General features: G+C 43.3%; 1 protein-coding gene across 22 annotated transcripts in view; it reads right to left on the minus strand.

Moving 5' to 3' along the window:
• Nucleotides 1–15,313, minus strand: part of CAMK2D (calcium/calmodulin dependent protein kinase II delta) — a 271,591-nt gene that overhangs the window by 100,316 nt on the left and 155,962 nt on the right. For all 22 annotated transcript variants that reach the window (XM_073340971.1, XM_073340962.1, XM_073340953.1 and 19 more), the window contains exon 4: nt 6,916–6,970. In XM_073340971.1, coding sequence (XP_073197072.1) covers nt 6,916–6,970 — 55 coding nt within the window. The remainder of the gene's footprint in view (nt 1–6,915; nt 6,971–15,313) is intronic.

Here is a 15,313-nt window from a genome sequence, read left to right on the forward strand (position 1 = left end):
CATTTGCAGAGGAATTTTTGTTAGTGTGCGACACCTATGAACCCTCTGAGGCAGACCTCCTGCAGCTGTGCAAGCTACTTGTAACCCCTAGCGAGCATGAAAAATGGCTCACAGCAGCCAACTGGCCCATCAGTGAGCGCCATTCAACTTTACCAGACACGGTCCTGACACTGAATACCGGAAAAAGTGTAAAGACTGAGCTAAAAACCTACATGAGGCCATCCCTCGAGTATGGACTTCAAAAACAAACTGGACAGCCACACATTGCTGTAAACAGCGACAGGGAGAAAGTCCGGGTGACTATTGCACCTGACTGACTGATGTTTTTCTGCAACATTCTGGTATACAGCAACCGGGTGAAAATGGGAAGGGCGCCCTGGCTCATGCGTATGTTAATGGCCTCCTACCTGCTATTGGCAATATGCTAAAGCGAATAAGTGTTGGGTGGGAAACTGAAACCATGGATAAATTACAATCAGTGGCAGAACACTGCCATCGCACTGTAAAGGGAAAGGAGGAACAATCTTCCCAAAAGTTAATGGCCCTGCAAATACAGCATTATTCAGGGAAAGGTAAACAGTACCGGGGAGGTGGATGTGGTCACGGGAGGGGCCGTGGAACAGGATTTTCAGGTTTTGGAGGTGTTTATAATTACTGTAAACAACCCGGACATTGGAAAAACAAGTGTCCGCGTTGGCCTAATAGCTCTGTAAACAACCAGCTAGACCCCCCTGTCGGCACAGCCCGACAGTCCCCAGACTTACTTTGTCCCACAGCAATGATAGAACACCAGGGAACCTCAGGAAATTTTAGTTCCTTTACTACCTCTCACTCCCACGGGTGAATGTGTTTGGGCTATTAATGATCTTTCTCTCCCTTTCCTTGTTGATACGGGAGCTTCGCTCTCTGCAGTTCGTACTGCCGACCTGCCTGAGGTTTCCCGCTCCGAAAAAACCATATCCGCTGTGGGCATTACGGGAGTCCCAACCCCTTATCCCCTTTCAAAACCTCTACCAGTCCAGGTTGGTCCCCTTTCCGCGGACCATGCATTCCTCCTCTCAGATTCCACTCTGGTGAACCTTTTGGGTCGGGACCTGTTATGTAAACTTGGCTGTACCATCTACTGTTCCCCAGATGGTGTCTACTTACAAATCCCCCAGTCCTCTCTGAGTGATTCTGTAGCCTCCCTGCTGTCTGAAACTCCCCTTTCCGCTCCGGTCCCCTGCTGCCCATTGGTCCCGTCCCTTGAACACCTAATTTCACAGGTCCCATCCTCTCTGTGGCCAACCGACCCGTCTGAAGTGGGCTGTTTACATACTGACCCCGTCTGCATTATTGTTGATTCCTCCAAACCTCTGCCTCGCCTGTCTCAATACCCTTTAAACCCCGAAGCAGAGGCTGAAATTGCTCCAGTCATGACCGCCCTGTGGGAACAAGACATTATTATCCCCTGCTCAAGCCCCTGTAACACCCCTATCCTCCCAGTTCGAAAAGCTGATGGTAAATTGTGGTGGTTTGTTCAGGATCTTCGGGCCATTAACCGCATTGTCATACCCGCCTTTCCCGTTGTCCCTAACCCAGCTACGATTCTGGCTTCTATCCCACCAGATGCAACTCATTTTACTGTTGTTGATTTGTGCTCTGCTTTCTTTTCTGTCCCGGTTCACCCTAACTCCCAGTTCCTGTTTGCCTTTTCTTACAAGGGGCAACAGTACATATGGACCATACTGCCCCAGGGGTATACTGAAAGCCCGTCATATTTTTCCCAAGCTTTAGCCCGAGACCTTGCTGACCTTGTTTTCCTGTCCAGGTCCACACTAGTCCAATATGTAGATGATCTACTCCTCTGTTCCCCTTCATTGTCTGCCTCTGAAACTGACTCTTTAGTGCTCCTTACTGCCCTAGCAAATAAGGGTCACAAAGCTTCTCGCTCTAAACTCTGTCAAGCTTCTGTCACATACCTTGGCTTTCTCCTCTCCCACGGTTCCCGTGCACTTTCTCCCACCCGCGTCCAAGCTATCCTTAGGTTTCCCCGACCCCGCTCCCCACGCCAGGTCCGGAAGATTTTAGGCATGGCTGGATTTTGCAGACAATGGATTCCCCAATATGCCTCCCTTGCAAAACCTCTCCAGAAACTCACTCGATTCTCTGTGCCTGACCCCATGCCGTGGCCCCCCCGAGGCCAATTCTGCCTTTGTTTCCCTCAAACAGGGTTTGGCTTCTGCCCCTGCCTTAGGGCTGCCTGACTATTCTAAGCCTTTTACCCTTTTCTGCCACGAACAATCTGGGTGTGCACTTGGAGTTCTCACTCAGATGCACGGAGAAAAGAACCGCCCAGTGGCTTATTTCTCTGCCACTTTAGACCCTGTTGCCCAAGGCTTACCCCCCTGCCTGCGTGCTGTGGCTGCTGCAGCGCGCCTAGTCGAAATATCTGATTCCCTTGTTCTCCGCTCTCCTCTTACCCTCCTGGTCCCTCACTCTGTAGAAACTCTCCTGCTACAACGTAACACAGGCCATCTCTCCTCCGCCCACCTTACCAGGTACGAACTTTTACTACTATCAGCTTCATATATCACCGTAAAGTGTTGTTCTCAGTTAAACCCTGCCACTCTCCTTCCTTTGTCTAATGACGGTGATCCCCACGACTGCCTTGCAACTGTCTGATGTCACCGTCCCACGCTCTGACCTTTCTGATGTCCCTCTCCCTAACTCTGACCTCGTTTTATTTACTAGATGGTTCCTGTTTTCGAGATGACCAAGGTCGTCTCCTTGCAGGATACACTGTAGTTTCAGTCTCTGAAACCCTGGAGGCTGCGCCTTTACCTTCTGTAACCTCAGCACAAGTCGCTGAATTAGTTGCACTCACCCGTGCCTGCTTTTTGGCGGGGGGACACTCCGCCACCATTTACACTGACTTCCGCTATGCTTTTGGGGTTGTACATGACTTTGGTACCCTCTGGCAAACTCAGGGTTTCCTTACCTCTGCCGGTACCCCTATTAAAAATGGGCCCTACATCACTGCCCTCCTGTATGCAGTTTTACTTCCGTCTGCCCTAGCTATTGTTAAGTGTCCTGGCCACTCAATGGCGGATACTGATGTTGCTAAGGGTAACGCATTTGCTGACGCCTCTGCTAAACATGCTGCTGCCATAGAACCTTCCCCAGATGCATTTCTAGGTTCCCTTTCTGTTTCTATACTACTGCCGTCCCTCACTGACCTCACCCTGCTCCAAGACTCTGCCCCCGTAACTGAGAAAGAATCCTGGGTTGCCCAAGGTTGCTTTCTACATTCCGATTCTCTTTGGCGCTCACCTACTGGCGCCTTTATAGCCCCCTTTTCACTCTACCCGTCTCTGGCCGCCCTGCTACACGGTATTTCGCATGTCGGAAAGGAGGGGATGGTCTCTGCTGTAACTAAGACAGGATGGTGGGCCCCCCATTTTAGCTCTTTTGCAGCCCGCCACTGTGCAGCCTGTACCATTTGCCAAAGCCATAATATTGGTAAACCTGTAAAAGTGGCCCAGGGGTTCCGGGGCCTGCCTCAAGCACCGTTCTTGCATTGGCAACTTGATTTTGTACAAATGCCTAAGTGTCAACAATATGAATTTATATTGGTTATGGTATGTTTATTCTCTGGTTGGATTGAAGCCTTTCCTTGTCGCAAGACTGACTCACTGTCTGTTGCCAAATGTTTGTTAAATCATATTATGCCTGCCAAGGGAATTCCTGCTACTCTGTCCAGTGATCGGGGTACACATTTTACTGGACAACTTGTTCAACACCTGGACCTTATATTGCATATCAAACACCTGTTGCACTGTCCCTACCACCCACAGAGTGCAGGTGCAGTTGAAAGACGAAATGGTGTACTTAAGAATAAGCTTGCTAAAATTTGTGACTCTACAGGATTAAGCTGGCCAGTAGCCTTACCATTAGCCTTTATGGACATGAGATCCACTCCATCCCAAAGGCATAAATTAAGTCCCTTTGAAATTGTTATGGGACGCCCTATGAGAGCTACTACTACCATTATTCCCGTTCCAGATTTGAACTTGACTCACAGTGTGCTCCTTCAGCATTGCAAGGGACTAATGCAAGCTGTAAGTCACTTCCATTCACAGGTTCGAGCCGCCTGGCCCACGGAACCCACCTCCGACGCGTGCCACAACCTCGAGCCAGGTGACTGGGTCTATGTACGGCGCCATCATCGAAAGCATGCCTTGGAGCCCCGGTGGAAGGGTCCTCATCAGGTACTGCTTACTACACAGACAGCTGTTAAACTATCTGGCATCGCAGCATGGATACATGCTTCACGGTGTAAGAAGGCACCATCCCCAGAGAACCAGTCATCACCTCAGGATAACGCAGAGTCAATTTTGACTCTAGAAGAAGACGTAGAGGAACAGTCTGCAATACCTTACAATCTACGCTCTCGTAAGGGTTGCCAGAAGCAGACGAACAACAACAACAACAACAAAAAAGCAGTAGCGACCCTAGCGCCTACTGCCTGGTGGGCATAAAACCATGACTGCGGTTCCCTCAGTTGAGGTTGTCAGAACCAGAAGAGCCTTGCCTCCAACATGCGCCTCTGCCTGTTCCTCGGCTGCTGGTATCTTACGGTCTGGGGAGACCACGATGACAATTCTTTTATCCAGCAGCAGGTGTGGATAGCTCAGACCCTTAATATTTCTAATTGCTGGGTCTGCAGCCACATCCCAGCCCACTCTCAAACTGGTGTTCCTGTCCTGGCTATCCCACTCAAGTCTCCAGAACTCACTGGAGGGCCTCGTCCGTTTAACAAAATATGGAACAGCAATGACACTTGGGAAGCGGTGGGAATAAATGCATCTAAATGGATAAGTGTGGTGGAGGGAAAAGGTCATTGGTGTTGGGTGTGTAATGGGACAGGGCTGGATCTGGGGAAAAGCCGTTGCCTTCAGCATATTGTGGCTAATGGTGTATGGGATTATTCAAACAAAACTAAAAAGTGGCGGGCCGGGTATGGAGATGTGAATTTTTTCTCAACCTGGGATCAAACAGAGAAATCAATCTCATGTTCCCCCTACAGTAACCTTAGTGAAAACAATACACTCTTTCAATATCATGCAAATAACACCACTCCTCGTAAGAAGAATTACCCTGTACCCTTTGGGGGATACTACTCCTCCTTTGCAAACACCTATGTGACAAATGGGTGCAACCGACCCTTCCCGGCCTTAATAGGCCATCATTGGGTGTGTGGGAACAGAGCTTATACCACACTACCAGCTAATTGGTCAGGAATCTGTTATCCCGCCCAACTCTTCCCACAATTCCGAGTGCTAGGAACCTTCCCTCGAGAACGCCTCCGCAATTTCAGGCGAAAAAGAAGGGACTTAACAGATGCCCAATGGTATGTAAATAACATAAGCCCCTTAACCTGGGAAGAGGCCATTGGCGGTTCCTTAATACCATTAGGGGGAGTAATACACCATGCAAAAAGGCTCCTAAGGTTACAAGCAGTAGTTGAAATAATGGCAAATGAAACCGGAGAAAGTTTAAGAGCCCTGGCCAAAGAAATGGGGGCAATCCGACAGATGGCCCTCCAAAACCATCACGCATTGGACAGAGTGCTGGCGGCAAAAGGAGGGACTTGTGCTCTCACTGGAAAAGACTGCTGTGTGTATAAACCAGACAACACCAATGGATCATGCTAGCCACTTAGAACAAATTCCCCACGAAGAGCCAAGTTCTTTATGGAAGTGGCTAAGTAACCTTTTCAATTTCTCTGGCGTAGGAAACTGGTTGTTTCAGGGAGCCCTAACTCTCTTGTTTGGAATCTTAATAATTTTTGTATGTTTTCAGTTACTTTCCTGTTGTATCCAAAATTGTGTCAGGCATGCTACACAGATAGCTGCCCCAAACCAGAGTGCTACTTTGATGGTTTTAAATATCACTGATGAACAAAGAGATAAAGAACGATTGATATGTGGAACCCAGTCATTGTTGGTCATTGTGTAGCTTGACCAAAAGGAGGGATTGTGAAAGTAGAATGAATTATATTGAAATTATAATTCATTAAAGAAATGCTGCTTGAAAGGTTTGTTGAAATATAGTTGTCAGGAAGAGAAACATTAAGGAGTGTGAGACAATGGGTCCTCAAACTAATTAACTTAGAGCTCCTACTGAGCTAGGAGATTGGTAAAGATTAGTATGCAAATAAGATATGTATGTATATTTGTCAGTTTCTTCTTCCTTTTGTCTCTTATGTTAAATTGGCTTTCCCTTATCTGTCTAAATAAGTTAGCTTGAGCTTTGGCAGGAGGCTCGCACATATCTGGGTGCATTGGCAAAGCGCTTTGCTAACAAACAGAGTGGTCTGACAAATTTGTGAGTCTTGAATCTGACTTTGACACAATGTACAGAACCAATAACATTTATTATATGACTAGTATATTACACATTATACATTTATAGTAATTGTAAAATCCACAGATAGTAATCACAGGATGGGCTAGTTTGCTCTGAGATAATGAGAAAATCCTTTACTAAATTTCAAGAAGAAAATCCTTTAGTAAACTTGCTAAAAGTCAAATTTAAAATAAACAGAACTTTAAGCAGCTACCACTATGGGGAAAAAAATCACAACTGTGATTAATAACTTCAAAACGTATAGCAGTTTGGTGTTAGTTTAAGCTGATATTCAAAATACACTGAGGAGGGTTTTTCAACATTTGGATATGCAAAGCTTTGCACATGCTGTTATCACAGTGACATATACAAGTCAGATGTGTACACACAACTGATCAGTTATGCATCATCCTGGCCATGTGCATGCACATCATTTTATGAGTTTATTTTTGCCCCTAAAAATTTTGAACATCAGGTCTCCGGTGTGTTTTTTGTTATACAAGCATACACAAGGCATATACTTACAAATCAAAGACTAAGTAATGGAATCCTTCTTCTGATATGCTGTCATGAAGCCGCACTATTAAAAGAAGAAAAAAAAGAAACAGATTTATCTCACATGGCTCTCTGTTTTTTCCACTCTACCCCAGGTTTTTTGGTTGGCTAGTGTTGTGTTGTTCTTCCACCCTCTCCCCCCAACCCTTTCTCGAGTTGTTCTTTTTTGCTTAGGGCTTTTCTTTTTGAGGCGATAACAAACAAAACCATCTATATAATTCTGTACTTATTTCTAGGGGTGTCCGTGTTATGGCAGAGAAGCACTCTGTGATCAATTCCTATCCTCCCTCCCCACTTTGCCTCTGCCCTTAGTGTGCGATAGAATTTCTGCAAACACCATCTGAAAATATATTACATTAATATTAATGCCAACCAACTAGTTCCTTTCCCTTGACAAATACTCTCTGACCACCAGTCTTTGAAATAAGAGTGTACAAAGGTTCCCAACTGCTGAACTTCAACTGTGTTAGATACATGGTACTAGTAATAAGGGTTATTTTCTCAAAACCATTAACCAGGAATGTACTGTAAAAATAGTTAAGTGTCAACTAATGCTAGATTTCAGAAGAACAAATTATTCTAACATTGTTTTAACAATTAAAATGTTCAATAAGCAGACACAAATATATGCTAGGGGACTATAACCGGCTGAGAAACAAGAAAGCATTCTTTTGCAGGCTTCATTGTGACTAAATCAACAGCATTTGACTACATAAGAGAGAGATGAATTTAAAAAAACAAACAAACCCACACACTTCAGTTAATATTTTGAAGCACTGGCTTTATGGAAGTAGAAAGTAGCCAATGTTAAAAACAAAACTGTTGCCTATGCAGATAATTTATTGTGTTGTTCTTGTCAGTTTCTCAAAGTCTAGCTAAATTAACTGCCAACAGTTTCAGCCCAACCCTCATTTAAAATGTCCAAACAAATGATCTGATTTAAGAAATAAGTAATTGCACTCTACAACACACCAATCCTACCAAATAGAAATACAACACATTTTCCTTTCCAAAGCCACATTTTTGTTCAGTATAAATATTTTTGCTCTTGAGGTACTAATGGAGCACTCTTCTGAATGAAAAGGGTACGGCTTGGTTTGAACTCATTTTCTCTCTGCCTTTCTAAACAGAAAAGCGAAGAGACTACAGAGATCACCACTGCCACTGAAGACTCTGCAACATTGGTGGGTACGTCTTAATGCAATAAAAGACCTGAGGCATGGCCACAGTTGGCCCAAGTTAGCTGACTTGGGCTCATGGGGCTTGGGCTGTGAGGCTATAAAATCAGTGTAAACCTTTGAACTTGGGATGAAGCCCGGGCTCTGAGACCCCGCAAGGGGGTTGGGTCTCGGTTGACCTGGGCTCAAAGACTCAGCGCCATGTTTTTTTTAATTGCAGTGCAGGCATACCCTGTGATACATATTGCAGCTTTTCACAGGCTGACACTGCCACCCAAAAGACACTGAACCTGAAGTCCCCCAAATGATATTTGCAACATAGAGCAGCACAGCTAATCTTCTTCTTCAGAACTCACTGCTACCAAGTATGATTCAGAACAAGAGCTTTGTTGGATTAAAAAAGGGATTAGATCTATGGATCCCAGAACACCCAGACGTGTTATTTATTGGTAAAGATTAACAAACAAAACAAAATAAAATTTTGGAAGGTACAGATGCTTCAGAGTATAAGCCAAATTCTAACTAATGAGGTTTATGAATAATTTTTCACTTTATGTTGGGTTCAAATGAATTATTTTTTATAAAGCAGTGATTACTAGGCAAAGTGGGTGAAAAATTATATTTGAAGAACTATCCTGCAAAAAAGCTAATATCCTCTTAAGCTATAATTTTATGTGTGCATTCTCCTCCTGTAAGTTAACAGGAAACAAGAACAAACTTGTGACAACAAATCAGGTAGCTGAGGATATGCTGTAGTTCCTCAGAAATACATCTGGTTCAAAGCTAGTTCACGTGCCCTACAAAGACTCTTTAGCCATAATACTAAGACAAGCATACAAAAAAGAAAGATAATTGGTAGAATTATAACATGATCTGATTATAATGTTATCCCCCCTAATAATTATAGAGTATATAAGTATAACGTGTTCTCTCCGTTTTCATAGAAATCAATATTATATTTTGCTGACAGGCTGTCCTTTTGTGTGTGGAAGGGGTTAGGGGATGAGGAAAAGTTGCTACAGTAAGAGGAAGGATTTTGGATATGGAGCATCCTTCAATATATTATATTTACCCTATTCTGTCATGTTTTCTCTATGATACTATTATTTATTTATTTTACTGCACCCAAAATTGTGCTAGGTGCTTCACAGCAGACAAAAAGAGACGTGATCTGTGCCAGAAAAGTGTTTACATTCGAAGGATTCTACGAACACCTATACAGATTAACAACTTTACACACACACGAAGAATCCCACTGAACTTACTGGAACCCTTCACACAAGTAAAGTTATTTATGTGCAAAAGTATTTGCAGGATTCTTAGCTGGGACTAGCAAGGGTGACAAGTAGGCAGTAGATGGGGTGCAAATGCATAAAGACCACAAATGTGGTCAGTCATACAGTTGCAGTGCAGCCTTATGCACATTGTGACGGGTTGGATCACAGACACCCCCTGGGAGCTGCCACCTCATGCGCCAAGACTACTTCTGCCCCTGCTTTCCCTGCCAGCTTAGGACTCCAGCACCCTGTCTTGCTGAGCCAGACACGCCAGTTTGCTCCAGCACAGACCCAGGGTCTGATCCATGGACCCGAAAGCTACAGCCTTGATTGAAAGCAACTTAAGAAGTGTTCCTGTCCTTGACACTCAGATGCCCAACTCCCAATGCGGTCCAAACCCTAAATAAATCTGTTTTACCCTGTATAAAGCTTATACAGGGTAAACTCAAATTGTTCACCCTCTATAGAGAGATATGCACAGCTGTTTGCCTCCACCCCCAGGTATTATTAATTAACCCAGAGTATGTATTAAGTAAAAAGTGATTTTATTAAATACAAAAAGTAGGATTTAAAGTGGTTCCAGGTAGTAACAGACAGAACAAAGTGAATTACAAAGCAAAATAAAACAAAACATGCAAGTCCAAGTCTAGTACAGTAATAAAACTGAATACAGATAAAATCCTCACCCAGTAAGCTTCCTTTTACAGACTAGTCTCCTTCTAGCCTTGGTCCAGCAATCACTCACATCCCCTGTAGTTACTGTCCTTTGTTCCAGTTTCTTCCCGCTTCCCCTGAAAATAAACAAACCTGTATCCCTCCACTGGCTCCCAATATCCCCACTTAGACTTCTCAGTCTGTCTCTCTCATATTGTCTATTCCTCCTACCTGTTTTCCGCCTCAGACACAAGTGATGAAGGGCTACAAGTGAGTAGGCAAAGTACTGGCAGATCATGGAGTTCAAATCTATTCCAGGACTCAATAGTAGCAGTGGAGGAATGTAGCAGTAGAGGAAGTAAAAGGGAAGGAAGTACACACCAACTGTACCCACCAGAGCTCAGGCAGATTTCCAGGCATCTACAGATCAGACAGCCAGGACAACCAAGAGGATTAGTTTCAGCAATGTCTGGGGAAATGATGGGTCAGCAGGACAACCCTCCCATAAAATCACCTTGAGGAGTGAAATCCTGAAAACTTTGAGATTCCTAAAAGACGAGATAGGACCAGAGGAGAGTGGAGGGATGAGGAGCCTGGGAATGAGAGTATACTTCTAATTTCCTTCATGCTATTCACTAATCCACAGTACTCTACTGGTTAAAGAGGTGCATGTAAAATTTTATATAATTTTTTTTCTGTTCAGGAACCCTTCCAAAACCATTTACCTTCCTTCAAATTAATTTGAAGACACACATGGGTCCACCAAATACTATTTTTCATTAATTTCTGCCAAAATACCTTAGAAAGGATTTCTAGAAGAATGAACTAGTGTGACAGTCTGTACCCTTATGTTCACCCTTTCTACAAGACTATGATAAATTTTGTACAAAGTATGCCTTGTGAGGTATCGTTTTAAAACTCAATCTGCTGAACATTATTGTCCTGGTAAAATGTGTGGGGCAACATTGTATGTAAAGTTTATCTAAACCAGTGTGTATTTGGACTCAAGTGTTTGGGAAACTCTATTTGAGATAGCAAGGTGTGTGCATACCATTTTCTATTAATGAAATGACAGACTTTATATGCACTTGTGTTGTCCAGGAAGGTGCTGGGCAGTACAAGATGCACATTTCTGGGGGAAAATATGGGACTGGGAATTTGCTGGAATCGTTCTATAATATAATTAAAGATGGCTGGCTGAAACACTCTTGAAGTATAGCTGGGAGTAACTTACACGCTGGAGGCTGTATGAGAGCAGGCCAGGAGTGGTTGCTCTCACAGCAAAGCAGTGTAAAAGGCATCCCATGTTGGAGAACTGAGGGGACACAACTGTTCAACAGTCCAGATCGTACCCTGGGTAATGTCACAGCTAGTCAACTGCAGAATCTTTTAAATTGTGTTACCATCTAAATCACATTGCAGAAGAACTGTGAAACAATTACGTGTTTTTAATTATTAATTATTATTATTATTACTTAAAATGATGTGACAATTTCCTAAGCTAATTTCTCTACAATAAACTGTATTGGCTTTAATGGTTCAATGAACAATGACAACATTGTTCACAGAGCCAAATATAGACTCAGGCTACCCCAAAACCACTTTGGATTCAGAGACTAAGGGTACGTCTTCACTACCCACCGGCTCGGCGGGTAGTGATCTATCGGGGATCAATTTATTGCGTCTCGTCTAGACGTGATAAATCGATCCCTGAATCGACACCTATACTCCACCTCAGCAGGAGGGGTAAGCGGAGTCGACGGGAGAGCCATCGCAGTCGATTCGCCGCCGTGAGGACAGCCAGGTAACTTGAACCAAGATACTTCGACTTCAGCTATGCGAATAGTGTAGTGGAAGTTGTGTATCTTAGTTCGAACACCCCCCCCCCAGTGTAGCCCAGGCCTAAATTTATTGAGCAACCACGAGAAGGAGGATTTTCAGATTTCCCCAGATGATAGCTTAATATATTAAATAATATTTCCATGCATATAAGAAATTTTTAAATAGAGAAATCAAATAAACATGACTTTTTCCTTAGTAACATTTTGCTTTAGGAAACATCTTGTGTTTATACAATACTAAAGAGAAAACCAGTTGTTGGCTGACTCTCTGCCCAGAACTTCTGCTGAATCAGAAAAGCCAAGTCTGTAGGTCCAAATCAGAATGAATGGATAGTTTGGCTGGTTCTGCAAACTAAGTGTTTCTTGCTCCAGATGCATTGCTTGCCATGAACGGTGTATACACAGAAGATGCTCCAGTAACACACATCTATTCATTCATAGCCAATGCAAGAACATAAGAACTAAAATTATAAACGTAAATTACGTAAAGAACGTAAATTATAAAACTAAATATTTTTAATATCCATTATAACACCAACAGTACAAAAAACAGGAGGAAACATAGTTTGGATATTAAAGTCTGCTTATTTTTCATCTTCCAGCTCCTCACATCGGCTTGAGTTTTTCAAAGTACCTTTATGGCCCATAGTTATTTCTGTTTGTTATTTACTGTGACCCAATGCTCTGCCTCTTTAAGAGCCAGGGACCTGGGGCCAGCCATCATTGTTTGTTTATCTGAAGCAACTGAAGAGGAGACAGGTATTCTCTCTAAAGAACTGGGCTGTCAGTAAGGAAGGAGAAAGCAGGAGCAGTTGGAGGTTTCTTCGGAGAGATTTCCAGAGTCCCCCGGAAGGAGAACTGGTGGGAACCTGCTGAGAAAAAGGGGCTTTCTGGGAGCACACAAAGAAGAATTTGGAGTCTTTATTTTCTGACCTCACACTTGGTAAAGCAACCCCCATCCTTTCATGTATTTATACCTTCTCCTGTATTTTCACTCCATGCATCTGATGAAGTGGGTTCTAACCTATGAAAGGTTAAGCCCAAAAAAATTTGTTAGTCTCTAAGGTGCCATAAGGACTCCTCGTTTTTTCTCTTAATAAATTACCCTAAATTACCCCCAAACAAATGTGTTACTGAAATGAGGAGTTTATTCTTTCAATGGACAATCACATCCTTCAAGAATTCACAATTTGATAGGAACAATAAAGTCAGACAGTAGATTAGTTCACCAAAAAGTTCCCTTCTATAAAGAAAAATAATCACATCTAAAAAGTGGTGCCTAGATTTATTTTTGTCATACTGTTAAACAAAATTATCAGAGTATGTGGAACAGAGAACAGTGATAAAGTGCATATCTGAAAGACAATCACTTTGAAAAAAAATCCATTCATTTTTAGCTTCTGATAATACCAATAACAATGAAAGAAATACTTTGATTTGCCTCACAAATTGAGAGACTAAAAAGGTGCTTTGTGAGTCACATTCTTCTTGTATTTTAAATTGATAGCTAATTATCTCCTATATTCCAGTCTCCTATATCCAAGCCAGACCTCTCTTCTGATAACTGCTTATCAAAATTCATTTTTGTTAGCCAAAAATCACTAAGATAAGAAACTAGTGCCCCACATAAAAGAAATTTGAACTCAACCTTCACCTGAACGACTTTATTTTAAACCTAGTATGTGCTACAGTTAGTTCTCTGTAACAGACTTCAGACATCCAGAACACTAAAATGCAGGCACACTGTCACAGGTCAGGGCAATTGTGCCTGCATTCCCTATCAGTGGCCCAGCAAGGGCACCCGCTATGTTCCTCAGCTATTGCTTCTCTTGAGTGGAGACTAGTGTCCCTGTGCCTTCTGACTGGGGTATTTCCAGGCTGCACAGTTCCCAACCTTGTCTTCACTGTGTATTTCCCCGCACAGGCAGGTTGCTCAAGGATATATGCTTACTTTCTCTTTAGAGAGGGATATAACGGGTGCAATTGCTACAGATATGTTAGTGCACAGACTTCCTATGCAAGCCTACTTTATTATTAAGGTACAAAGCATTACAGAGAAAAAACAGTAAAAATATTAAATATCCTACACAAGTATCCTACACATGTATCCTACATAAGCTTACCAGAAGAACACTAACCCTAACATGGTTTCTGGCAGGACAAGTCATTCCACCCTCCAACCTAGTGGAGTCTTTGTGATTTCCAGTTCATCACAGCTTCAGCTCAAAAAAAGCACACTCAGAACATGTTTAGTTGACCCTTTTATACAGATCCAGGGGTTTCTGATCTGGAGTTTCCAGAAGCAGGTAATTGGTACACAACGGGTCTCTCCTTCTCCAGCACTTATCTTCAAAAGGTTGGCTTTGGAGGGGAGAATTTGCATTCCCTTTACCCCAAGGTACTTCAGACATATTGTTCCAAAAAGACCTTTGAAGGTCTTAATATCTTTCAGAGATTGCATTAATCTTGTCTTCCTGCTAAAGAAGTTCCATACACTCTCACAATAGTACATAAACATTTGCATTTATAATTCAATGTACTCCAAAGGTATTAACCCTAATTCAATAAGATTTTAACTTAATTCAATAAAGTTCATTCAGGATATTGTCAGTTTGCCAAACACATCACAGAGAGGAGCAGCACTTGTTAAGACTGAATGAAATATATACTATGTGCCATAGACAATGAAAGTGTGTCAGTGAAACTGCAGAGGCCCCTCCTACTAAAGAAGATGCTCTAAAACTTCTCCAGTCACCTTGTTTATTAATACAGCATGGAAGGGAATTAATAGGAGTTCAATTACATTGCAATACTTCCAGCCTTATTTTAAATGTGGAGATAAAAAAATAAGAATCAGGATCCCTGGAGTCCCCGCTGTTGCCCATCCCAGGGTGTGTCGCTTACCAGCCATGAGCGTAGATCAGTGAAATTAAAGCTCTAACTTGAATTAGTGTATTACTAGAAAGGCACACACACATTCATCAGTAATGAACATGGAGCTGTAAAAGACCAAGAAGGCAAAGTATGTTTGTTGGAAACCCCCAGCCATTTCCTTAAAGAGTATTGTACATTCCTTCCTGTATCTAGGACAGGGGTGGGCAAACTACAGCCTGGGGGCCACATCCGGCCCTCCAGATGTTTTAATCTGGCCCTCGAGCTCCCACCAGGGAGTGGGGTGGGGGCTTGCCATGCTCCGCACGGCTCCCAGAAACAGTGGCATGTCCTCCTTCCGGCTCGTACATGTAGGGGCAGCCAGGGGGTTCTGCACGCTGCCCCTGCCCCAATCGCCGGCCCCGCAGCTCCAATTGGCTACGAACTTCGGCCAATGGGAGCTGCAGGGCCAGCACCTGTGGACAAGGCAGAATACAAAGGTGCCTGGTCGCGCCTCCGCCTAGGAGCCAGAGAGGGACATGCCACT

The sequence above is a fragment of the Lepidochelys kempii genome, chromosome 4 (genome assembly GCF_965140265.1).
Source record: "Lepidochelys kempii isolate rLepKem1 chromosome 4, rLepKem1.hap2, whole genome shotgun sequence".
Lineage (NCBI taxonomy): Eukaryota > Metazoa > Chordata > Testudines > Cheloniidae > Lepidochelys > Lepidochelys kempii.